At 37.1% G+C, this 25,444-nt stretch overlaps 2 protein-coding genes across 4 annotated transcripts; one reads left to right on the top strand and one right to left on the bottom strand.

Annotated features, from left to right (window-relative positions):
* Positions 1-778: 778 nt before the first annotated feature.
* Positions 779-6,285, bottom strand: TCTE3 (t-complex-associated-testis-expressed 3). The gene is made up of 4 exons (XM_032185079.1): positions 6,157-6,285; positions 3,522-3,722; positions 2,536-2,694; positions 779-1,166 (listed from the first exon to the last, which is right to left on the bottom strand). Exons 1-4 carry the CDS (start codon positions 6,241-6,243, stop codon positions 1,056-1,058), a joined length of 558 nt encoding a protein of 185 aa, XP_032040970.1. The 5' UTR covers positions 6,244-6,285; the 3' UTR covers positions 779-1,055.
* A 76-nt stretch (positions 6,286-6,361) lies between these two features.
* Positions 6,362-23,258, top strand: ERMARD (ER membrane associated RNA degradation). Of its 3 annotated transcripts, none has more exons than XM_032185760.1 (18): positions 6,362-6,382; positions 7,682-7,850; positions 8,906-9,045; positions 9,586-9,687; positions 10,243-10,332; positions 11,359-11,456; positions 12,073-12,209; positions 13,476-13,590; positions 14,193-14,295; positions 14,720-14,749; positions 15,260-15,328; positions 15,947-16,117; positions 17,006-17,089; positions 17,346-17,425; positions 18,181-18,309; positions 19,712-19,921; positions 20,853-20,966; positions 21,575-23,258. In XM_032185760.1, the coding sequence occupies exons 2-18, from the start codon at positions 7,682-7,684 to the stop codon at positions 21,732-21,734; spliced, it is 2,001 nt and encodes a 666-aa protein (XP_032041651.1). In that variant the 5' UTR covers positions 6,362-6,382; the 3' UTR covers positions 21,735-23,258. The 3 variants fall into 3 exon arrangements, with proteins under 3 accessions (XP_032041651.1, XP_032041650.1, XP_032041652.1); XM_032185759.1 differs by lacking the exon at positions 6,362-6,382 and adding an exon at positions 6,491-6,568; XM_032185761.1 differs by lacking the exons at positions 6,362-6,382; positions 7,682-7,850 and having other exon boundaries at positions 8,956-9,055.
* The last annotated feature ends 2,186 nt before the right edge of the window (positions 23,259-25,444 follow it).

Raw genomic sequence — 25,444 nt, 5'->3', positions numbered from 1 at the left:
GCCGCGGCCGAGCTACGCTTGTGAACCATCAACCACCGCAGGAGGGGTGCGCGGGGGGCGCGCTCCCCCCACACCCCCGGAGGAGGGCACCGGCGGCCGGCCCCGCCGCTGCGCGCAGGGAGCGCGCACGGTGCGCGCCGCCCCGCGCCCCCCGCCCGGCGCCGCCCCCGCCGCGGCGGGAGGCTGAAGGCAGAGCGCGGGCAGACCCCGGCCCACAAAGCGCCGGGCCCCTCCCACGGCACGGCGCGGCGCGGCGCGGTGAGGGACCCCCGGCTGGAGCCGCCCCGCCGCACCGGCAGCTCGGAACAATGGGGCCCCGCGCTCCGCCTCCGTGCACAGCTGCGGATCGCCCGGCGCCGCCGTGAGGAGCGCGCACGGGCAGCGCTGGGCACGCCCGGGCCGGGCGGGGGGTCGGCAGCCCCGCAGGCAGCGCGCTGTCAGCCTGTCTCGGCCAGTAGGGCTCACGCCGCTGGAAGGGTCAGCTCGGCCCCTGGGCACCAGGTTGAGCGCTGCTGATGCTGAACGCCAAGGTTGGGACGCGGGGAAGCCGGGGATTCAACTCACGCCTCGCTGAAAGCAAGCCTGTGGAAATGCTGCACAATACAAGCGTGCAAAAGATGGCTTCCTGCTGCACGCTGCTACACGAACAGGCGTTTTATCATAAGTACAACCGAGGAAAAAAAAAAAAAAAAAACCTGAGCGCTGCCTCCTCTTTCAAAAAGCACAATTTTAAGAAAACAGACACCTACAATTTATTGCAAGCATTCGTTAACAGCTCTAGGCGTGCAGCACACAACATTCAAAATTGTACCAAGTCTGGCGTTACACCAGCTGCTTCAGAGCATTATGACAGATGAAGCCCACGCATACTTAACCACACACATTTCAGAAGTTAATTTTACAAAGAAAAGCGAGCAAAATTATCCCAACTATATGTCAGCTCCTGTATTTTAGTGCCAGATTTTGGGCAAACGCTGGTGGTAGACCGATGTTCTGAAAATTTTCAAGTATACCGAGTCCTGTGATGCACAAAAATAGGTGTGCTTTTTAGAGCATTACTCATAATAGCAAGCCATTACCAGAGCCAGTGCTATAAACGTTTCCGTTTCATATTTAGCTGAGACCCAACTGTCTCTTTGAACATCCCAGACCCATCTGCTGGCAACCTAAAGGAAAGAAAAGATAAAACCATTTGTGAGATTATATATAGCACAATTTTTATACTTTGAACGTGTTACATAAATGCTGACATAATTAAATTACAAGAGCCACAACTAGTAAAAAACAACTGCAAAATGACAGTGAAAATGAACAAATGGTATTTGTTATGAAAATGTGTTCTTGCTTCACATTAAAGCTCCCACCCCAATTGTCCCAAAAATATCTACACCAAAAACTCAGCTCTTGTCATGTTCACTTGTTACCACTTCAGCATACTGTAACAGCATCCCTTCAAACATGACATCGACAGACACCATTTCTGGCAACAAATTTAAGTAAAAAGTGATTGCCACTTCCACCTCTACCAGTATACTTGTGACTGGGCTCTCATTTTTTTGGTAAAAGTCTTCTGAAAACTAACGTGTAAATTCACTGCTAAAATAAATATTATCTTCAAGAGGAAAAAAAAAATAAAATTAATTTGGAACATTTCAGTAATCCATCTTTCTCCTACAGCTGTACTGTACCCATACAGTACAAATTAGGAAGCTGTGTACTGCACCACAGCTCCAGGAAAAGTGGGTAGATGTAGGACCTTCATAGACTGGCCTCAGACAGCACCCCTTCAAACGTTATTTCACAGAAGGCATTAAGAACAAGGTATGGCTTCACCTGAGCAAAACACCAGGTTTTAACACCAGCTGTGGATCAACTACTACAAGTGTTCTCTAATTCTCAGCAAGAGACCAAAAAGTGTGCTGAAAGCCAAAGAGAGCTTGCAGCACATGTAAATTATCACACAACACAGGAAAATTGCAGTCCAATAAATTCTTTTGTTTTGGGTGTACCAAGTTCAGGTCACTATTGTCCCAGCTGTAGTCCCAGGAGTATCCATTCGGTGGCAGCTCCAGTTAAAACAGTCTACATTCCTTTCCTTGCTCCTATTCCTTCCCATGTCACCCCCTGCCACAACTGCACTGCATTTTATGCTGGCATTTGATGACCTAACTGGAGGTCAAAGTTCTCTAGAAATAGAGGAGGAAAAAAATATTCACTGCCGTCATGCAATTGTACTGGTACAGCACACAGTGGAAATAACTGGTTGATAGAGAAAAGCAGCATGGGCTCCTTACCACTGTTGCTGAACTCAAAACAAAACAAACAAACAAAAAACAACCTAAACCAAACACACACCTTAACAGGGTTAACACAGTACCTTTGTCACCTAGTATACTATTTCCCTAAGGAACCTAAACGCGCCAAGACTACTTCATGTTACACTGCTGTAGGTGGATTAATGCCTAGGAGATAACATACACTTCTAAAAATGACTTTCAATTTGCAAAAGGTATTAAGAATAATTTGTTTGCTCACATGTATTGCTTGACCTGCCTTTTCCACAATTAGCACTGATACCACATACTTATAACGGTCAAAGCCCATTTCCTTCGTAGCTGTTAATATCTCTTCGGAGATTGAAGCACACAAGGAGGGACTAGAAACTGCATCGTATTTGCCTTGTTGAAGTTTCTTCTATCGAAAACAATTTTGAAAGATCTTAGTTTTCATCCAGGCAGTTCTTTGCAATAAACTTTTTCAGACATTTTCATTAGAAAAAATAAGGAGTAGAATAGACTGTAAAATACAGATGCTGCTCCCAAACAGCAAAAGCTGCACTATTTTTTATATTAAACGTTTTATCTTTTTTTTTTTTTTTTTTTTTTGAAAGTTACAATTACACATATAGAGCCAATCTCATTTCATCAAACAGGGATGTATTATTCTCCAGCACTTAGGCTCAGTTCACTCGAAAATAGTTCTACAAATACCTGTTCCACATATTGAAGGCCTGTCCTCAGAATTACAAGAGTTAGTTGTAACTTTTCAAGGTATCGCCATCACATTTTAGTAGATTGTTCTCATTATTTTCTGCTTATTTTTTATATGTGGCAGTCAGACTGTCAAGGACACAAAGCATATGTTATGCTGGTCAAGTGATATTAATAGATCCAATCAAAGTAGAATGTCACAAATCCAAAATCAGGATCTTTGGATATCCAGATATTTTGGAGGTCAGGGTACTTTGAATAACTATAGCTTACTTTGATTAGAAATGAGTAAAAGATCAAGCTTCAGCTCCATCTGAACAGCACATGCTTAGTGGCTAACTTGCAGAGGGCCTTCTGCACTTTGTGAAACATAGCACTACATACTACATGTGTGCCAAAACTTAAGCCTGCAAACATTTATGCCTATGTTTTAAGTTCATATTAATGGAACAGCGGAAGTTGCTTAATCTTTGCAAGACAAACTACTGTTGAAAAAAAAAAAATAGAAAATTCATTTTAAAAGTACTATACCGTTAGTATTGCTTGAGCTTTGTCTCTCACTAAATAATCCCGAAATTTATGATATGGCTCTAGTCTGTATGTATTAGCATATTTTATCTTTGCCCTACTAGATCTGAATGGCAGTCGCCTAGTTTTTGTTGATTCACTGAAATATTCTTCTTCCAGGGGAGCTAAAGATTCAAAAACAGTTTGCTTCCGTTTTCCTTTCATCTGTGCAAAATAATAAGAAAGTCTGCATTAGATGTAAATGGCTTAGTGTTTTACAGTCTCTAAATGATACTTTATGGTATATAGTTACAAGGTAAAAAAAATCTATGTTTTGAAAAAGCAGAAAAGCTAGAAATATGATATCTTTTCCTCTGGCTGTTTTGACACCATCACTTTCACTGAAAAAGAGAATGGTGGTTAACTTGTGTTCAATTTTAATTTATTTTCCAATGAAGCCTAAATTAAGTTTGTATTTAATCTCAGTCAAGCAAGTATGCCACAGTAGCACTCTGCATTCACTCCATTTTATAGGAAAAACAAACATACACAAATACCAACCTGTGCCCGAGACTTAATCACAACTTCAAGCTTTTCATTCAAAAATTGTACACAAAATCCAAAATATATGCTTGGTTCATTTACTAGGAAATTTTAATTGTCCTCATTGCTTGTATTGCTACTAAATAAATGCCTTATGTATTAATGTCTTAATTTGGTCATTAAAAAGAAAAAGATACTTTCATCTGCAAGCTTGGTAATTTTGCTTGGAACCTCAAAGCAGAGTAGTAATTATTTGTGTGTCATGAGAACTCTGAAGATCCAAGTTCTCTCCCCATCCAGCTCGTGCAATATCATTCTTTTAATACACGTAACAAAACTTGGCTTCTATGAATGCAAGCAACAAGTCTGATGATGCATTCAGATGTCACTACCTGCTGTCCTCCACAGCTGGCTTAAAACACAACTGTAAAACAATAACAAAAGACAGAGACAGAAAAGTACTTGGTACCAATGAGACTGTAACAACTGCTACAGACCGTGATTTTCCATACCAGCTACCTCCTAACCACATTCGAGTTTTGCTGATTCTTCAGCCCCTTGCTCCACTTCGTTACTACAGAGAGAACTTAGGCCATCATCAGCTACTTGTCAGAAGAGAGCATGAGGGTGATGTAACACCACAGGGAAAGGCTTACATTAAAAGGCATAGGAAAAAAAAATACATTTGTGAGTAACAGAAAGCTCTAATAATAACTATTTGAAAAGATGCACTACTTTGGGGTTCACAAATCTTTCACTTCAAAAAAAGTTTGAGAATAAGGGATGCAATGCAGTTTCTTCCTTATGGTATTGCACATCAGCCATGTTGACACTAGAAACATTACTTAGATCTCTCTCCCAGTTCCTCAGTTAGATAACTCTGCTACAAACTAGTGATGTTGGCAGCCCTAATGCAAATTGGCTGCAGGTGTTTGTTGATACTATGCCAACAGCACAAGCTCTGAATAGTACTGACACTACACTAAAATGGAAGGAACAGACAATTTGCACTGAGGCTGTGGACACTTGTCGGAAACTTAGAACTGTGAAGGCTAAGCTATAAAACTTGTAGATCGTACCAGCTCATCACGGGTCCTCTAGCAAGAAAGAAAAAAAAAAATCAACTCTGCTATCAGCTTCCCAGATGAGCATCCCAAACCTTTTCAATATAATTGAGCATGTGAAAATGGTTACAACCTAAACAGCAACTCTTTGCTAATGCAGTTCCACATAAGTCACAATATCTCCAACCTGTACAAGATTGCAGACGGAAGAAAATTTGTGTCTATAGCACTGAACTTCAAATGGTGCTATTAGAAGCTTAACCGCTATTAGCAGTGACAGAAGTTTCCATAAACATTTCCTCACTTGATAATGAGGTAACCAAAATCCTTACTGATCTCTCTGCACGATTTTATCATTATGATTGTATTAACCAAGGCTTTCAATGGGTTAATACGTAACTCCACTTCTGTATTTCACAATACAAGCACTGGGCAGTACCATTTACTTCTTCACCTGCATTATTAGCATGGGATTCCAAGTTTTAGCACAGTGTTAGGGGTCGGCCTCTTCTTACAGATAACCAGTGATAGGACTAGAGGGAATGGCCTCAAGTTGTGCCAGGGGAGGTTTAGGTTAGAAATTAGGAGAAATTTCTTCTCAGAAAGAGCAGTCAGGCATTGGGATGGGTTGCCCAGGGATGTGGTGGTGTCGTTGAACGTGCTGCCCGGGAACATGGTTTAGTGGGTGACATTGGTGGTAGGGCGATGGTTGGACCAGATGATCTGGAAGATCATTCCCAACCATAATGATTCTATTCTATGATTCTCAGTGTTGCTGTTACATTTATGTCGAGCCTCTACATCCTTCTGGAAAGGCCCTATTGAAGCCAGATGACCCGGTTTCACGTGGACTATACAGAAATGGGCTCTCACGGTACTGGACTGTGCTGTGCCAGCTTGACCTCGGGCAGGCAGGAGCTCGTACACCGAGGGCTGCGAGCCTCCACCATTTGGACGAACTCTATTTCTCAACGAGCCGGCTCTGACACCTGCGAAGCGGCCACCCCCACCACCCCCCGGGACGCCGCCGCCGTTACAACCGCTGCCGCCACCTTCACCCCCTCCAGCAGCCGGCCCGGCCGCTCTCGCTGGGCAGCCGACAGGCTCAGGCGCCGCTCCGCCTTGGGGCGCGTCTCCATGGCTCAACGCGGAGCTGGGGCCGGTGGCGGCGGCCGCCTCCCCTCGCCTCCTCCCCGGCCGGCGGTGCGGGGCCGGGCGGAGCCGGGCGGAGCCTTCCCTCAGCGCCGTGACGTGGGGCGCGGGGCGGGCAGCAGCCAGGTAATGGCCGCCGGGCTGCGGCGGGGAGGGGGGGGGGAAGATAGGGATGCGGTGTTTCTGGCTCCCCGCCGCCTTTATTCGGGGAACCGAGGGGTTGCCGCGGTCCTGTGGGCTTTGCTCTGATGCCCCGTATCTGCTGGAGAAATCTGGGGTGCCTGGGAGCGACGCGAAAGGCTGGCTTTCGTGGTTTGTGAGCGTTTGGGTTGGTGGGGAACCGCGGGTGGGGTGCTGCCGAGGGCGGCTGGCAGCGGGTCTTTGTAGGAGCTGGGGTGTTTGTGGCGTTACCTGTGCGATTGAATTCAGTCTTGAATTCAGAAAGTAGGTCCTGTGAGCCTGAGTTCATAATTAAAGAGGAAACAACGTGTTGTGTTTGCCAACTTAACACTAAGCCCCTTGCATATTTGTTGTCATCCTTTATTTTCTAAGCAATTTCTTAACTGTCTTTGCTACCTCTTCAAAGAAGAGACTTTGTTTTTTACTAAGTCAGAAATATATTTCTCCTCATTAGTATGAATGGTTCAAATTTTTTGCATGTTCTTTCATATCTGTCATATATATCTTTCATTATTCGTTTTGCATATTCAGTATATGCTTCTGAATGTTCCAAGTTCCCACTTAGACAAAGATGCGAGTAATGCCTATATTTGGATTGTTTTACCAATACTACCTGCTCACGCAGAATTTACTTGCTCTTTTCTTGCTGGTGTAAAGACTGAAGCACTTGGTTTTGCTTGAAGTAATGTCAATTTCTGCACAAAGGTCAGATTTTGCAGAACATACGTACAGGCTGTGATCTTTTTCGTCTGTCTGTCTTCATACAATCACAGAGTGGTTTGGGTGGGAAGGAACCTTAAAGACCACCCAGTTCCAGCCCCCTGCTGTGGGCAGGGACACCTCCTACCAGACCAGGTTGCCCCATCCAGCCTGGCCTTGAGCATTTCCCGGGATGGGGCATCTACAGCTTCTCTCTGGGCAACCTGTTCGAGTGCCTCACCACCCTCTTCCTTGTCACTAGCTTGGCGGATGCAACCATTCAGAAATACACCAAACTGGTATATGCAAATAAGAGTAATTCTGGCCTTCCACCTCTTGAGGAGTGGTTCTGCTCAGAGAGTTTCTTTCATAATATGTATAGATGGAAATTGCATTCCAAAACTTAACCTGTTTACAGATTCTGTATTACTTGTTTACAGATCCTGTATTGCTGTCTGTGTATCTGTGCTGACAGGTATCCTTCGATAATAATGTGCTTGTTCTCATATACTTTCTTACTACAAGAACCTTTTTTGTGTGTTCTAGATGGCACTCCAAGGCTCAGTCAGTACTTGTCTTTCTCCACCTGTGCATTACATGATTTGCAAACTTGGATTTGAGAAAAAAGACATCTATGATATTAATAATATTGTGTCTGAAAATGGAGAAGTATGTTGGCAAGCTGTTACAGAGCATTTGCATTACCTTGAATCAGGTTGGTGTTTACCTTCTGTAGTAATGATACATAAAAACTGATTCTTCATAGTACTCCTGGCTTAGTCATAACATTTTATTACAGTGTAGCATTAGCTTCATTTGCTGGAGTATGTATATTTCCTATCTACAACCAGCTTTAAACATTTCATCCATGCTTATTAGTTATTACTAACTCCTAAGATTCATGTAATCTGCACTACATAGTAGCTTCTCCTTTCTCATTCTGCTCAGTTTACAGCTCCTGCATTTATGTGAGGAATTCAGTTCTGCCTTTCTCCTGCCTCATAATTGGTTTCTTCTATACTCTTTAAATGCCTTTTGCAGTAAATTTAAAACACCTGGGAGCAATTAGTAGCCCTACTATTGCTTCAGTTCTTATTTTCCCAACTTTCACTTCTGTACGTAGAGCAGTTTGTAATCGTTTGTTAAGCAAAACAAATATCTATGTCCTGATGAGCTGGCTGAATTTTCATTTGACAAATTGGAAGCTTTTATTATTTTCCGAAGATGGTAAAAATGATAGGTATATCTTCCTCAAGCAATATTTTTCAGTGAAACAGAAGAATTTCTTTTGCTTCAAAATGTCCCACCAAAGAGAAGAAATGATACCAGTCTATAAGTGCCACATCCATCTGCGTTCTTTAACAGGTGTAAGTGGTGCAATTTGGTCGAGGCTTCTGAGCCTGCACTAGCTTCAAATTTGGTTGTATAGAATTACTGTACTCTTTCACTGATAGGTTCTTCCTCTTTCAAAGAAGATAGAACATAATAATGCCCTTTAATTCCATATTTCTTGCATTGTCTTTTATTTTTTTTTTTTTTTGGAGAAGGCATTTGATCTTACCTGGTTTCACACTATACTTTTCCATAATTCATTTGTGTGCTCTTTTGGACAGTAAATTGTAGTGTATCAGTTGCATTAAAATAATCTGGATAAAATTGTTTATCTAAATATGTACATGGGCTACAGGAGGTTCTACTTCTTATGGTTCTTAAAATATTGGAACTTCAGGAAGTTTGGTATTCTAATCACCTTCTGTTTTTCAATTTAAGGTCAAAGTGTGGATTATATCAAAAGTGTCCAGTCACTCGGACCTGTATGTGAATCAGTTAATTTGCACTTCAAATCTCTAACCAAGGACCAATTTGTAGTTCAGTATGCAGTATGGTTTCACTGGACAAACTACACAGAGGTATGGAAATGTATGTGGACAGTTTGTGTTTTGACACATGATCTCTTTGTGGAAGTTCAATATAGGAATACTCAAGAGAGATCAGTGAACCAAAATGATTAGAATTTGTAACTAATTGTCCTTCTCTGACACGTTGTCACTTCTAATTTTCCTGACTCTATAGTTAGATTTTATATATGCTGCCACAAAAAGAACACGTGATGTTTTGAGCCTGTTCTAACCTAAGATGGTATTATTTTATTTTTCTGTAAAGACTAATAATCAGTGTCTAATATCAAATATTACTGTGTAAAGTTAGTTATTTTTTTTAGATGTGAGCCTCTAGATAAGTTGTGACTAAAAATACAAGAGACAGTCTAAAGTAGTGACCCTCCAGATATCTACAGTTTTATCACTGTGGCATGGTTTTCATTCTGTAATAGTGTAGTGACAATCACAGAGGAATATTTAGGTCATGTTTTTGTGTTATTTTGACAATTTGATTTTTCCTTCTGAATATTTAATGCAACATTCTTCCTCTTTTTTTCCCACAAATCACAGTTATTTCTTGAAGTATTTGATGTTCTACAATATGCGCGAGCTACAGAAGTTGCTCTTGGCTTAATGAAGCTGACATCATGCTTGGAGAGAGCTTTGGGTGATGTAAGTGGCACCATGTGTATTCAATTGCAGGTTTTATTTTATAACATGAGAACGAATTCTTGGATTTAATTGCACTTTGAAGAAGTGAAATTACCCTGTACTGTAGTAGTGCAGAGTAGCCTAGCCACACCTGGATCCAGTTGGACAGATGTTTTCTTCTGGATCCAGCTGCACTAACAAGCATTCTGGTTCCCCATCACCTGTGCTGGTAGAGTTGCTCGTGTGAATGCACTTCCTAAACAATTTCATTAAAAAAGAGGAATATTTGCTTAATCTGTGAACATATAGCAGGTCTTTGCTGCTCTGAGTTATTTAACTGAAACAGAGCAGCATACTTTCCACAGATGACCTGATAATGTATTAATTTCTTTGAGGAGAGGCAAGAGCTAAGAGCTGGAAATGGGCTGCTGAAGAACTTTCCTCAACACCCTGATTGTTTTCAATAGTGAAAATGATTACTGGATAAAATTATCAGGCTCTGTGTTTGAAATACAAAGAAATATACTGAATTATTTATGCTTTAATTGTTTTTACTTTTTTCTTCTTCTTTAATAGGTATATTTACTGATTGGTAAAGATTGCCCCTTCCTTCTAAGAGATTTGCTTGCTTCTGAGCAGCTTGCAGTTGTTTTTGGACAAGATGTAGTAAGTGCATAGTTTCGAAATAAGTAACAACTACAGAGCTGGTTTTCTTTTTGCCAGGTTTCCAAACATAACCTTTGCTTGCACTGCAAATTTTGAAATATATTGGGAAAACTTTCATTATGTAGGTGTCACAGAAAATCTGGGGGATATATGGCAAAAAATAGTGAATATTATAATTGTAAATGGTAATGATTTCTAAGGCAAGCCCATATGTTTTTACTTGCTTTTCTACATGAAAAACCCACATCCACAAAATTCCATATATTTGGCAAGGGGTAAGAAAACTGCAGAGTTGTCTGCATCTTTTTGAGTTGTACTACTTGAAAATACGCACCTAATAATCAGCTTCTAAAGCTGTGTTTCTCTTCACTGCCACTGTAGTAAAATGCTTTATAACACTTACCATACTTTTTTTTTTTTTTTTCCAAGAGAGGAAAGTAGTTAGCCCATTTCCATTTGCATAAAAATAATAAAACAAAATTCTGATGACATTTACCCTCTTGTGTAAACAAAGTAGATGGTCTTTCTCATACAGTTTTACAAATGTAATTTTTTTGTTAGGACAGAGTTATATCTTGTTAGCCAGTCTAGTAATTTTGTAAGGATTATTTCTGGAATTCTTACAGGCATGTGGAAAAGTTCAAGTCTTACAGTTAAACAGTTTCCCTTTTTGTTTGATAGTGGTCTGGGAATACAACTTTGAATGCAAATTCTGCCTTTTTTATGTAAATTTCTGCCAAATTATTGTGTATTTTTGTGATAAGTAAGAGCTAAATTTGATCTTGTTTTCCTGTCATAGTTGTTTAGGATGTTTGTAAGTTTTATTCTTTCCTTATTATATTCTATAGCATGTACAAGAAAGTTAAGATTTCCTTTCAATACCTTTACTGTGACAATCTGTGCCTAGTCATTTTGACAGTAGGCATTATAGTTTCTCAATAACTCTTTAAATTTCCTGTCAGGGAAAGACACAAGGTAACAAATAATAGATTTCTTCATGTAGTAATCATTTTGTTTATTAATTAGATGGATGTACTAAGGGTATTCATTGGATCACCGTATGGTCTGAATCTTCGTAATGTTTTGTGGCATGGGTTTGCATCCCCACAAGAAATTCCTGCAAAGTAAGTTAATTTAAAACTATTTTAAATTAATTAAATCTAAGTAAGTTTATTTAAAACTATATTTAAAATATAACTTATCAGTTATATTTGACAGTTCCTGAAAAGCAATTAGTAAATTTTAGTCCTTTTTTTTTTCTTTTTGTTTTTTAAAGTGTCTTAAGGCCTTTGGCAGTATCCTGACAATTTTCTGCTGCTGCTACTGTTTTTGGAATTAGATTTCCATAGAATACTTAAGCCGTTATGAAACTGGTGAGTTTTAGGACCAGTGTGTTTTACTAACAGGAAAACTGACAAAACTTAAAGTCTTTCATGAAACACAGTTCCTTGTGTGTTAGGACAGTCAGGAATAACTTGGAACAAAAAGCAGGTTGGAGGAGCAGCAGCAGCAGCCAAGTAGAATACACTGATGCTTTTTTTTCCTAATTCCCCATTTTGTCATGCTTGTAAATGTAGTTAATCATTAAGCACCCCCTACTCAAAAGGGATGGGTAGAACAGGTACTGGATCTTCTTTGAAAAAGCAGAAGAAACCTTTGTCCCCAACCCACAAATGTGGATTTTTTTGCAATAGTTTCAGTTATACAGGATTTTCTAACATGTTATGGTATTCTCCCTAGATATTGTGCTATGCTGCTTTTTTTAACTGCAGGATTGGGTCAGTTATTACAGACATATCTTCTGAAAACTAAATATATTTTAGTACATCGACCTTATGTGACCTTCATTAGCTTAGAGGAGCTTGTTGCATTTCCAGGCAAGTATTTAACCTTTAACTGTTTTTATTGTTGTTTCATTGTCCAAAAGTATTGTTAAAAATAATGGAACTTAGAACTTTCCCTAGTTCTAAGATTGAATCTTTTTAACTAAAATACCATTGGCTGTCTTTAGATGAATCTATTGTGCTTGTAGGACCACTTTTTAATACAAAACCAATTCTACTCGTTATTGAGTCAAAAAATTCTGCATTCCAAAATAATTGCAGCACACTGAAATGTGTAACATTACTGCCTATGAAGACTTCGTGTTCCAATCTTTTGATGATGAAAATGTATTTTTTTTTAATAGTCATACCGAATCTTTATTTTTTTCCTGAATCAGGGGGGTTCAGGTGCAAAAGTCCCAGCAGGAGTACTCTGCATATTTCAGGGAAAGTAGTGAAATATTACGATGCCTCATCTTCAGTACCCTGATGCTTTTCTCAGGGAAGGACCTGAAGAGTGTCAGATGAAAATCTCCTCATCACTGTAGTTTCAGGCCATATTTGGTGTATTCCCACTGTTTCAGAGGAACAAAAACATATAAGGAATCCAGGTCTATACAGTGACCATAGTCTGTTTGTGCTATTTGATCAATTTGTCAGTGAAACTTCTGTTCACGGAACTGAGAATGGGGCTTTATGAAACCATATCAAGCTGGTAATATTCAAATCATCATGTAGTATAAATCCTGTAGCTGTTGGTGTGCTTCAGAAAAACACCTACTACAATTAAGTTATTATTTTATGGCTTGTCGTGGAATGTGTTTATAATATGATTTAATAAGTGTCTTTTTCATTATGTGGTAGCATTGAAGTATAAAGTATTCCGCTAAATGTTGGTACGGAAAAATTGATAAAATTGAAACAATATTTTTATTTTTAAAACACTATTCTACAGATTTTTACTGAATTAAAGGGATTAAGATATACTATACTTCTTGAAGTATTTGAAGCAGGTGGAGAACATCTCAATAGACACTGGGGCCAGTTGCTGTGTAATATTTTAGTCTCAAAAAATTGTAGGCATTTTTTACTGTGTTTACGCTGTCACTTTATATTATTAGTAGAAATGCAATCTTATAAATTGATTTTCTGATATTAAATGTATTGTGATTGCTGTTCTACTTGCAGAGTTGAAATAAATTGAATAGCTTTTGTCTCCATTTATAAGTGCTGAAGTAATCTATTCAATTAAATGTTAATAATGAATTAGAAAAATGTAGATTGTATGTAACTTATTAATGTTGTTTTGCTAACTTGCAGATCTTAATCATGAAACACTTTGTGTAGCAGAAGAGCTAGTACAAGTGTCTAATTTTGTATTTAAATCAATGGTACCATTTTGGATAGCTGCTTTAACAGCCTTCAAGCAAAGCAGGTAATAGTTGATTTGTTTTCTCCCTATTTTTAGTCTTGGTCTGTAGTCTTCAGTCTTTACATTTCTTTAGTCTTTTCATTTCTAGATATTCACTATTTATAGAATACTAGTCAGCAGAACTTGTGGATTCCAAAGCTTTTAGCTAAATCTTTTGCCTAAAAACATATAGTTATGCATTGTAATGATGGTCCCTCAGAAGGTTGGCAGACTTATTTCTAGTTGGCACAAAATAAAGTAATATAAACTATGTATTGAAATCTAAGCTGAGGAACTGCAGCAGATGTGGTGAAGAAGAGCTTTAGAAAGTGAATGGAAGTAACTCTTCAGATATTAACATATTTAAAAAAAATAGTTTGTTTTTTTTCCATCTTCCATGCTCCACCTTTTTGTAAGTCAGTGTCATCTCTGAGCTGATTTGAACTAGGTGGCCGGCTTCTGTTGGGCACAGATAGTCATTAATATCTGTTTATAAGGTCCTCGCTATGAAGGAATATTGGTCCGGATTGTTTGGCCTGAAAGAATATTTCTAAGATGGCTCTAATTTCCATTTGGATTATATTTATAAGGGAAGAAAAACCCTTTGGGTATCTCTGTTTTTTCAGGTATGCTGATTGTGTGATTCTCTTACTTCCTCAGCTGGAAGCTGGACTCAGATTGCTCTTCACTACAACTAATAAATGTCCAAATCGACTGCTGACAGCTGAGGTAAATTTCTGTCTAGTCGATTATGATTTAGTACTCACAGTATTTCTAGAATAATTATTCTAGAAGCAAGGTGATACTTCCAGTTTTTCCTGCACCAACATTCCAAGAAATCGTGGAACATCGTTTAGAAATTTCCAGTAAAGTTTCATGAACACTTTTTTTTTTTTCCCTACTAAAAGTGGTCTGAAAAACTACGTGAAGGTTAGTGTTCAAAAACAGTAGTTAAGGGAGGAAAGTAGATCATATTACGTTTATTAGAAACAAAACAAAACACCTTGCTAAAAAATCTGAGAGTCCTGTTTTTCTTTTGAGGGTTTTTTGCTATTCATGTACCTCCAGTATCTCACATAAATTAATAAGTATAACTTCAGTATGGCTTGCATTTTTTTTTGAAAAATCATATAATACTTATCTTTTGTTCCAGCCTTCTGCTCTCTACACCACTTTTGATGAGGTAATTGTGATTTTATTTTTTTTTTTTAAATATGGATCAGTGTCAGAATTCAAGCATGTGCATGTCTCTCATTAGTAGAGATCAGAAATCACTTTCTCGTTGTGTTGGATGAGGCATTATTTCTAATTTTTTCCAAATAGAAGATAATGGCAGAAAACATACTTTAAATTTGGCATCCCTCAGAAGATAACAAAATCAATACAAATTTTAATGAAGAGATTAATCTAAATGCTTTTATTTTTTTATTTATTCATCTTAAAGAAACATACTCTGCAATTTTCCTAGATTCAGCTATTCAAAATAAATACAAATAAGCCTTGCCAGCAGAAGTCCTAGATTTTACATCCCTTCTGAATTATCTCAAATAGTCAAATATTTAATCAGTAGTAAATATATACCTTGTTTCTGGCATGGGAGAAGTATTTGCTTAATATTAGAAAATCTATTTACTTGGTGTTTTTGATTGTTTGGCTTTCAACAATGCATTTATATTCAAATTACTTTTTCTAGATGCTAAAAAAGCATTTGGATAATGAAGAAATCAACCAGCTTCCTTCAGTTCTTGAAGAACCTACCATGGCAAGTGTTTTGAAAGTTCATTTTGTTGTTGTTGTAATTTTGTTTGTCTTTTTTGTTGGTTTTATTTTTGTTCTCTTTCAGAATAATGATACATGTATGATCATTTATTTATTTATTCCACTTAGCTTATAGAGCAGGAGAAAAACTGTTGCCACATATGGGGAAAATTAAAACTGTTTTCTGACTTCCTCTGGGGCACATGTAATACTAGGTGGGCACGTGGCATAAAAACATAGCTGCAAACCTACCAAAGAACATTCTGCATGTTGTAACCCAAACATAACAGTGAACATGAAAACTAGAGGTGTTGAATTTAGAGACTTGAGATTGCAAGAAAGACATGAGTTTATTGCACTGATTCGGAGGCAGTGAAGCTATGTAGAAATTGGGACACAAATTTAAAGGAAATTCGTTGTTACCCATTATGAAATAGCTTGTATGGGAATTTTGATTTTCCTGAGAAGCTAGCAAGATGTACTAGTTGCCCTTCTGTTATAAGCATAGAGTGCATTGTTTTCTCTAAACATCTAAATGCCATTTTTCCTATAGACAAAGTCACGTATTTATCTTTCAGATGGTATTCTGTACACTCACAACCATTGGTGTGAATTTCCACAGGAATTTCTTTGGGATTTCTTGAACCACCAGGAGGGTCCACGTATAAGAGACCATTTAAGTCATGGAGAGATCAATTTAAAAACATTTCCTAGAGAATTGGCCAATCAGATAGTTGCATTTGCAATTACACTTCTCTGTAGATTCTCAGATGAAGACACGGTTGCTTTCAAGGTAAGGATCAATATTATGCTGTCAGAAGAATCTTCAGTTGTTTTGGGTGCTGAATGTAATTTTAGATAGTGTCATGACTGCATCTTTCTTTACAGCAGCTTTTCATGGAAATAAAGCGTTCCTCCAAGAAAAAAGCTGTGCAAGGATGTTTTTCTAGTATTGTAGTAAAATAAGTACAGAAAGTTTTCTGGAATAAGTCTTCTTACTGTATCTTAATTTGATTAACTACTCCTTATTTGGACAGTTGATCCATAGATTATAGTGATGATACTGTATATGATTTGTTAAATTATATCAATACTTAGCCTGTTCATCAGCTGTGTTGTTGGAAAGGTAAATAGAACAGCTGTAGCTCAGCCACTGAGGCATGTAATGTTTGAGATTTTCTTTCTTTCTGAGACACTGTAAATAACATTTCAGAAATGGAGATGCAATTTGTGTCCACACTCTATATTGTGAATTTGTATATACCTTTTGTCTAGTAATACGTGTGCTTTAACATTAGCAATATTCACTCTCAGAAATTTCCTGTTCATGTTTGGCATTACTTCCTTCAATATGAAACAAAAACCTTTGAGATAAATCTTCCATTTATAATTTGGATTTCCTTCTGGTTTCTCAAGATTTGCATGCTGCTGCATTGAGAGTTCATGGTTACTTTTGTCTCAGCTGCAGTCAGGTTTCATTGTTGAAATATGGCAAAGAAATCAAGCTTTAAGAACTCATTGTTTTGATTTATTGCTTTAGACATATGAAATTAATTGACTTCAGTAGTGTAGGTAGCTTGCATAAAGTTAAACATAAGTCTAATTCTGCATCCAGTTAGGACAGTTTGAAGAAAATGTTGTATTTTGTCTGCTGTCTGTCAACTGTTGATTTTGTAATCAGGAACATGTGATCATAAAACCACTGATGACTTGTGCAAGTTGCTACCGTTCTCAATTTCATCCAATTTCCCGACTAAAGAAACAGGTAAATGCTTACAGTTGAAAGCATTTTAGTCCGTAAAATTGTGAATCCTTAAAATTAGTCTTAATTACTGTCTTCATGCTTTGATTGCCCTAATGTAAACCTTAACAATTTGTGTCAGTTTATACAATTATGACTATTGAACTGATTACCAGTTGTTGCAGTTTCTTTCTAAAATAGCCACTAAGAAAAATAAAATGTTATCTGTCAAAGATCATACTTTACATACAATTTTTCATGGTACGTTTTTGAATTTTAGGTGCTGGAATGCATGAAGAGCATTCATTTATGGCCTGAATTACCAACAGTGTCTGAGGCACATGTTCAAGCGGTTAAAGGGTACGTATATGCTGTTCATAACAAAAAAAAAAAAAAAAAGTTCTCAAAATTGGATTTGAGATGAAAAGTACCTTAAGTTTATTTACTAGTAAGATGATAGACACCAAAAAGGCTGCGTAAAGACCCTTTTGTTTTTCTTTTTAACTTAATCTGTGCTATACGTATCTGTGTATATATAATGCAAATACAGTATAAAAACTACAAGCATTGCACTAACTAGAAGGCAACAAGGAACCATTTGAAAGCAACACAAGGGTGTTAGTGACTCCCTGTTCTGTTTCTGAAGAGATACTGAAGGAGCTGTTAGGAAATTAAACTAGAAATTGAGCCCATCACAACAAAAAACAAAAGATGACTCACCAGATGTAAAACAGAAAATAATTGCTTATTCTGAAAAGGGCTTGGTAACTAAATTAATGGAAGACTTTACAAAAGATATTAAATAGGAAATTACACTGATTTAGATCTGAGAGGTGAAAATGGAATGCACCAAGCACATATGCAGTATGCTTCGCAATTTTAATGAATAAGCAGAAGATTAAGAGGAGTTTAAGAGACTGCTGAGACTGAGAAAAGGCTGATTTTAATTGGAGAAGGAAAGTTATACTTAAAGGGAAAACCAAGACAGTAGAAAGAGGGGTTATCAAATACATATACATTGCTATCCAAAATATCTACATCTCAATCTATGCCATTTAGGCAAATGAGCACTATACAGTGTTGTCATCTCGATCTTTTTATTTGTTTATTTTAAGGTTAGAAGGAAATACTGAAACTAGTTCTTTAATTTTGAAGATGGCTGAAATCCTCTCTCAAGTACAGCAGTATTTGCCCCAGGATTGCTGTAGTCCAGATGATCCTATCAATAGTGTTGTAACAGAGAGGTAAGTTTGATGTTTTCTGGGTTCCCACTGTCAACTTCTGCACGTAGCTCAGCACAAGAACTCTCAAACCTAAGTTACTCATTTTCTTGTTTTCAGAACAGTACTTGAAATATTTCAAGTGCTTTTCCAATATAGCTGCTGCAGCAATGAGATGTTGTAGATCTGGGTCGTTATTTATTTAGATTTAGTTTAGAATTCATCATTGGGGAAAAAAAAAAATCAGACTGGGGAAGCAATATATGTAAATATTTATGTGCTGACTTGATTAAGTGGGCTTTAATCTAAAGTTGCATCAGAAATTTTGTTTTAATGTGTTTGATGTCATAGCTGTGCATGGCATTTAAAAAATAGTAATATGTCACTACATAATTCTTATGTGTTCTAGTACCAAGATTCTGAAATAGAAAATTTGTCACACTTTTCAGACTTTAGAGGTATATTGGTAGGTACAGTTAAAACTGACATGGAATAATAATCAAAACAACTTGTCTTTTAATTGGCCCTGTTGTGGTACTCTGAAGAGGTTCATGACTAAATAAAAATGATGGAACAATGTGCTCCTAATAAAACCTATTGGGTATGGGCAGGATAAGGCAAAGAGGATGGTACCCATTGCTTTACATATATAGACGGTGTGCCTTTCATGTTCTATTCATCAATTTGCACTGTTCCAATTCATTAAAGAGCAGCCCAACTGCTAAATTGTTAAACCATTGTAAGAGTTTTCTGCTTTTATCACTTTTACTTGTTAATGTTTTGCTGTCTGAGAGAGAATTTTGGTGTGAAGGAGATTAAGAAACAGTTTTATAAGAACAGTGTTTAAAGTGAAATGTGATATGTTATGTTTGTAGATCAGAAAAGGACAGGAGAAAGGTATTTGATCTCCTAACAATTCATAATCTGGTCCAGTTGATTAAAACAATGGCAGCACCACCTTTATATTAAGAAGTGTTAAGTCTGCTGTTTGTTCTGCCTGTAAGAAAGACAATACACTAATGGGAGTATTAGTTAATAACCTTTGTCTCAGTAAGTTTTATTATCATATAAGTTTTATTATATTAATTCATTGTGAATTGAAGTATGGTAGGAGTCTCCAACCATAGGAATGCCCTGGTTTGGTATATTTAGTGTATTATTTCAGCTAGATGTTTTTATTTATTGTCATTGTATTTCTTTGATTTGAAATGGAAAACACATTCATCACCAGTAACTTTTCAATTGCATTTAGTAAAGTGATAGAGTACACGGAGTGTATAAAGATATTTATTTTTTTTGGTCATGAGGTAAGAGTAATCAGTTTAAGTTAAACATTGAAAATCTAACCACACCAAATATGAAATATATCTCATGTTAGATGCATCTAGCAAAATATTGAAATTAACAATTACTTCCTCTTTTGGAGGCTGTTGGTAAAACTTTGTGATAAACACGTTTGCACACTCTATTCTCCACGGCCTGTTCTGGAAGTATTAGTGGTACTCCGTAAAATATGCATACAGTGCCATCACGTGTCGGAACAAGTTATTGCCAGCATTGAGTTGAGATATAAACAGTGGATGAAAAAGACTCTACGTTCGCGCCAAAGGCATAACTATCTACGAATGTTAAACAGGTTGGCTGATGTGTTTTTCTTTACTTTGTGGCTATGTTTATGGTGCTGTGGTGTAGTGGCTGCATGCTGCTGTTGCTAGCTTTGTGTTTTGTTTTACAAGTTTAAAATACAGTGTTATGTTCTCATTAACCATGTCAGAGTTAGTGTCAACACAGGTTTATGGTTATGTAGTAATATTAAAATAACAGAAAATATCAAATTAGAGACCAATTTAATATATTTTTTTTGCACTGCTAGACTACTACACTGTAAATTATAAGTTTTCAAATAAAAGTAACATTTAAATGTTAGATTATATATATATATATATCCTGCTTTTCCTATTTAAGCATAAAAATGCCATTTGAGTTTTACCAGAATGCAATATGTTAATTTTATTTCAAGACTCTACCTGCTTCAGTTCTTCTGATTTTTTTCATGGCTGGGTCAGCATCTTTTAGACAGAAGAGCGATTTTTAGGATTCCATTAATTTTGTTCCTGTTCATAAGTGTGTTTCAAGGATTTATGAATTTACTTTAAAAACTGGGAAAACTGTGAGCACGATTTTCCTGGACAGGTTGTATTCCTCAAAATGTTAAAACATGTTATTCAAGAAACAGTATAAACTGACAATGCATATTTGTAATTCAGTTGATCTCCGCTTTATTATCTGTGGGGTAATGGGTTCTGGTGAGGTTTTCTCTGGAGTCTTAATTACATGTATTTCTCTTCTATTCCTCCTCTGAGGTTTCATTATTTATAGTCTTTATATAGTTTTGATACTTGGCCTGTTTTTGTCTTATGGTCTTTTGTAGTCTTTTTTTTTTTCCTACTATTAAATATCCAACTATTTAGGATGGATCCAGAAGTCTAAGGAATTTTTTATATTAGTGATTTCAGTTTAATTCGGATTTAGTTTATTTATTATTAAATACTTCTGCTTATTTCTAGTATTAAGTTTTTGTCTCCAGTGTTGCGGCTCATCTTACTGTTGATTACTCTGGAAGTAATCAATGTCCATTTGGCTTGTAAGAAGACTCCTTCTGATTATCAGCAGTATCTAAAGTGAGTATATATAACTTATATTGTGGTAATTGGAAGTTACGCGCACTGTTTTTGTAGCCATTTGAATAAATTTGATCTGTAATGTAAATCCTGTAGAGAAAAAAAAAAGGAACAACATAACTTACTGCAGAAGAATTGTCATCCTTCTTTCTATCATTAGTCATCAGTTATGTCATACAATGTTCACTAAGAACTAAAATAACTTCATTGGAAATATATGGTTCAGTTATTCACATTTTTAATTATTAGACTCCTCCTTAGTATAAACAGAGAATGATCACACTGAAAAATTTAGTATATAAAAGCTGTATTTAATATATTAGTAATTTTACTCCTTGTGTGTCAATTAACAGATGATTGTATTCTGAACATTTGACTGAGAAAAGAAAAGAAGCAATATGAGGAAAATTGTATTACATTTTATATGACTGCATTCTTTCTCTGTCAGTGTTTAATTGCAGTTCTGAAAATCATTACTTCTACAAGTGAGAATGAACAAGTACATTTATTTCAGAAGTAGAAGAATGTAGTAACTTTAAGCCAGGCACTGAGAGCTTTTTCTTTTTAGGTTCTTTAATGAGTTTTTCTTCTGTTTTTATTTCTCGTAGGTTTTTGAAGTCAATCTTGCAATATACTGAAAACTTGGTGACATACACAAGCCCAGAGAAAAACAAGTGGGATGAAACTGAAGAGCTTACAAATAAGGCTTTGATAAAAATAAAGAACTTCAGTGACAGAAAGCTAACATTAATTCAATCAGCTACATAAATTAAATAGTTTTAAGGTTATTAGGATATTGTTATATCTTAAGAGTTTTGAAGTCATCAAACTTGACGAGTCTAAGGTTTAAAAGCAAACTTCATCAGTCATTGTAAAATTTTGGATTCAAAATGTATTGTTTTTGTTAGAAGGCTGTTGAGACTGGAGTTGAATTATCAAGCTTCTGAAGAACGAGCTGTTTGCCAAATCTATTAAGAAGGATTGACTGCAAGCCTATTCAGGATGATGCAAGTTCTACTTTAAGTATATTATGTTTTGTAGCTAGATTTTTTTATATAAAAAGTTTTTTATTGTACTGAAAACATCTAAGAGAAGAGCATGAATAAAAGCTCTGGAAAAAAAATATCAAATTCCTAAAGATTTATTGTACATGTTGATGAAATACACTGGAAATAGTTTCAAGTACTGTGATGAACAGATTGAGAAACAATTAATAGTATAACCTTTAGGGTAAAGTAACGCTCATTGACAGCTATAATTGTTTTTATTAGTTCAAACCAGCCAGGTCATGCATGATGTGCACCATGTAATTTATCTGCTCATTCCCAATACATGCCTAGTTAGTAAGTTAACTGCATGTAAATTAAATATGAACTCTAAAGTGTACACAATCACAGTCATGTATTTACTATGGTTCAAGAAGTTATCTTTGTGTTGCATACAAGATTCCTTTGAATATATTTTTTTTCAAAAATACATTTTCCCATATTCTTGTCTGCAAAGACTAGAATTTCAAAGGAATGCATCAGTTTAAGAATGGATTCACAGAAGATAACTAATCTCTATCAATTTCTTTCTCCTATGGAGAGCAAAACCAGAGGGTAATGTCTGGAGATGGTTTGATTATACAAACAATTAGAGATTCAAATTATATTTTAATAAGATTCTTTGACTGGAAATCACAGTGAGAGAATCACTAGTTCAGTGATGGGGGTAGATGTAAACTAAAATCATGTTGCTTCATTCAAGCTACCCTTTCAATGTTTTAATTGCAATTTTATAATTTAACTGTCACTTTCCAAGGTTTTTTGTTACTCTAAAGGATATGAATTAGAGAAAAAAGGATTTAAACTAGGAATAATTAATTGAATGCAATCTTTGAGCCACAGTATAAAATTTCAGCTTTTTTAACAGCTGAAGTGGCAAATTTAGTTATTTGGAAGATGTATTTTCTATCTGTTGACTTTGCTCAGAAGTATTAACTTCTGCGAAGCATAGCTTTATGGTTACTTTTATGACATTTACTTCGATAAGTGTTATAAGGCAAAAACTTTTTAAAACTTTGCCTATTTGTTGAGGAAAGAGGTTAAGAAATTAAAATTCATAGTGTTTTAAAAGTGCATAAATAGATGACACACTTCCTCCTTGTTGAAAACATGTTCTTGTACTGAAAAGCACCTTACAGACTGTGTGTATTTTCAACAACATAAAAGTTCTCCGTCCTATACTTTCTTCCTAAACTTCATTAAAATGATCTTGCACGCTATTCTCTTCATTTGTGTTTACCTAAGAAGGAGCTCATTGACAGTCTCATTTACTAATTAATGCCACAGATGTGTTTTGTTGCTTTAAGTCTGCAGGAAGAAACATGATGGACTTCTGGCAATTTTGTTTTTCCTACCTCTTAAGCTCTCTGATGTGAATACTGCTATCATCTATTGGTTAGACAAATCTGGAACAGACTAGGACAATCCAGTTAATTCTGTCTTGATGCTATTATTTCTTAAACATTTGCAGTAGAGCTGCATGCAAGGCTTAAGGCTTCTTCCTGTTGTTGTAAGACTTACAGAAAAGAGTTGCAGCATAAGTTTACATGTATATTCTACAATGCGCTTAGGAGAGCGAATGGCAAGAGACATAATAAAATCATTGGTTTTGTCCTTCATCAGTCACTTGGACTTCTCTGCTCCAATTGTTATCTTTGCCATCTGTTTGGAATCACTTGGAGTTTTAAGATACAGTAGGTTCAGGTTCCCAGTATTCCCAAGAATAAAAGAAGTTTGGAATAACCAAAAGTATCTAGTGGGTGCATGCATGAGTAAAGCTGACAAAACACTTCATGTGCAAGTGTTCTGATTTTATGTTACCCTAAACATAATTCTGGGACTGAGCTGTCCAAAACTGCAGTCTCCTGTTAAGTATATAAATATTCGCTTAGTCTTTTTAAAAATGTTTTCGTTCTTGAAATTTCAAATGTCTAAAGTAGTAGAAAATGTCTTCTTGCAAGCGTGGAATTTTATCCAAGTATTACTTTTGCCAGTTTTATTTCCTGGCCCTGCTTCCTGAGGTCTACATTTTCCTGAAGGTAGTACAGTGAAGGTGTACAGACATACATGTAGGTGCAGAATCTGTAAAGTAATCTGAGGAAGGTAGTTGAAATACCTTTTTTAAAAAGGATCTCTGAAACCTGGGTAATTCTAATGAGGAAGTGAGAATTCTTCAGTTAGTTCTTCCAAGTTCAATTAGTTAACTTGTATTTGTGTGTATATATGCATATACATATATTCTATAATGTATGTACACAGATGCATATGTTAAAAAAAATAGCTGAGGTTGCTTCTGTTACTTCCTAAACAAGCTAATTTTAACTTTCCTTAACAAGCTAATGTTAAGCATTCTAACTCAAAAAATTTATAACAGAAATTTTGAAAACATTGGAGAAAATCAGGCATCCATCCTGGCGAAGTCAATGGAATTCATAGAATCACAGAACAGCTTGGGTTGGAAGGAACCTTAAAGATCAAATAATTACAAGCCCTCTGCAATGAGCATTGATGTTGCAACCCACTAGATAAGGTTTCCCAAAGCTCCAATCCAGCCTGGCCTTGAACACCTCCACAGATGTTGAAGTGTTCACCACCACCCACAACTTACCCGGGCAACTTGTTGCAGTGCTTCACTACCCTCTGAGTGAAGAACATCCTCCTAAGCTCTAATCTAAATCTCCCCTTGCTTAGTTTAAAACAATTTACCCTTGTCCTGTCATTATCTAAGAAAAAGTTGCTCTTCATCTTTTTTTATAACCCCTTTTAAGTATTAAAAAGCTCCACTAAGGTATCTCTGGAGCCTTCTTGTCTGTGGGCTGAACATCCCCAGCTCTCTCAGCCTTTCTTCGTAGGAGAGGTGCTCCAGCCCTCTGATCATCTTTGTGGCCCTTCTCTGGACCTGCTATAATGGGCCCACATCCTTCTTGTGCTGGGGGCCTCAGATGTGGATGCAGTACTCCAAGTGAGACTTCACAGGTGTGGAGAAGAGGGGGACAATCATTTCCCTCTACCTGCTGGCCACTCCTCTTTTGATGCAGCCCAGGATTCAGTTGGCCTTCTGGGCTGCAAGCGTGTGCTGCCAGCTCATGTCAAGCTTTTTGTCCAAGAACCCTCAAGTCCTTCTCTGCAGGGTTGCTCTCAGTGAGTTCTTTTCCCAGTCTATACTTACATCTGTGATTGCTCTGACCCAGGTGCAGCACCTGTCCCTTAGACTTGTTGAACCTCATTAGGTTCACATGGACCCACTTTTGTCAAGCTTGTCCAGGTCCCTTTGGATGTCATCCCTTCCTTCTGTTGTATCAACTGTACCACTCACCTTGGTGTCATCTGCAAACTTGCTGAGGGTGCGCTCGATCCATTTTCCTATGTTGTTGATAAAGATATTAAATAGCACTGGTCCAAAGACAGACCCCTGAGGGGCACCACTTGCCG

The sequence above is a fragment of the Aythya fuligula genome, chromosome 3, assembly GCF_009819795.1.
Source record: "Aythya fuligula isolate bAytFul2 chromosome 3, bAytFul2.pri, whole genome shotgun sequence".
In the NCBI taxonomy this organism is placed as follows: Eukaryota; Metazoa; Chordata; class Aves; order Anseriformes; family Anatidae; genus Aythya; species Aythya fuligula.
The sequence above is the reverse complement of the archived record's forward strand: the minus strand, read 5'-3'. Positions and strand labels throughout refer to the sequence as shown.

Bases quoted from the DNA above. Each gene is read 5' to 3' on its own strand.
- ERMARD (XM_032185760.1), top strand. From the start codon at position 7,682: ATGGCACTCCAAGGCTCAGTCAGTACTTGTCTTTCTCCACCTGTGCAT. The intron at 9,046-9,585 runs GTATGGAAATGT...CACAAATCACAG, and splicing joins ACTGGACAAACTACACAGAG to TTATTTCTTGAAGTATTTGA. The intron at 15,329-15,946 runs GCAAGTGTTTTG...GAATTTCCACAG, and splicing joins TTCTTGAAGAACCTACCATG to GAATTTCTTTGGGATTTCTT.
- TCTE3 (XM_032185079.1), bottom strand. From the start codon at position 6,243: ATGGAGACGCGCCCCAAGGCGGAGCGGCGCCTGAGCCTGTCGGCTGCC. The intron at 3,723-6,156 runs GTGGCGGCAGCG...TATTTTGCACAG, and splicing joins GGCTGCTGGAGGGGGTGAAG to ATGAAAGGAAAACGGAAGCA. The intron at 1,167-2,535 runs GTGAGCAAACAA...TCTTTCCTTTAG, and splicing joins AGGCAGGTCAAGCAATACAT to GTTGCCAGCAGATGGGTCTG.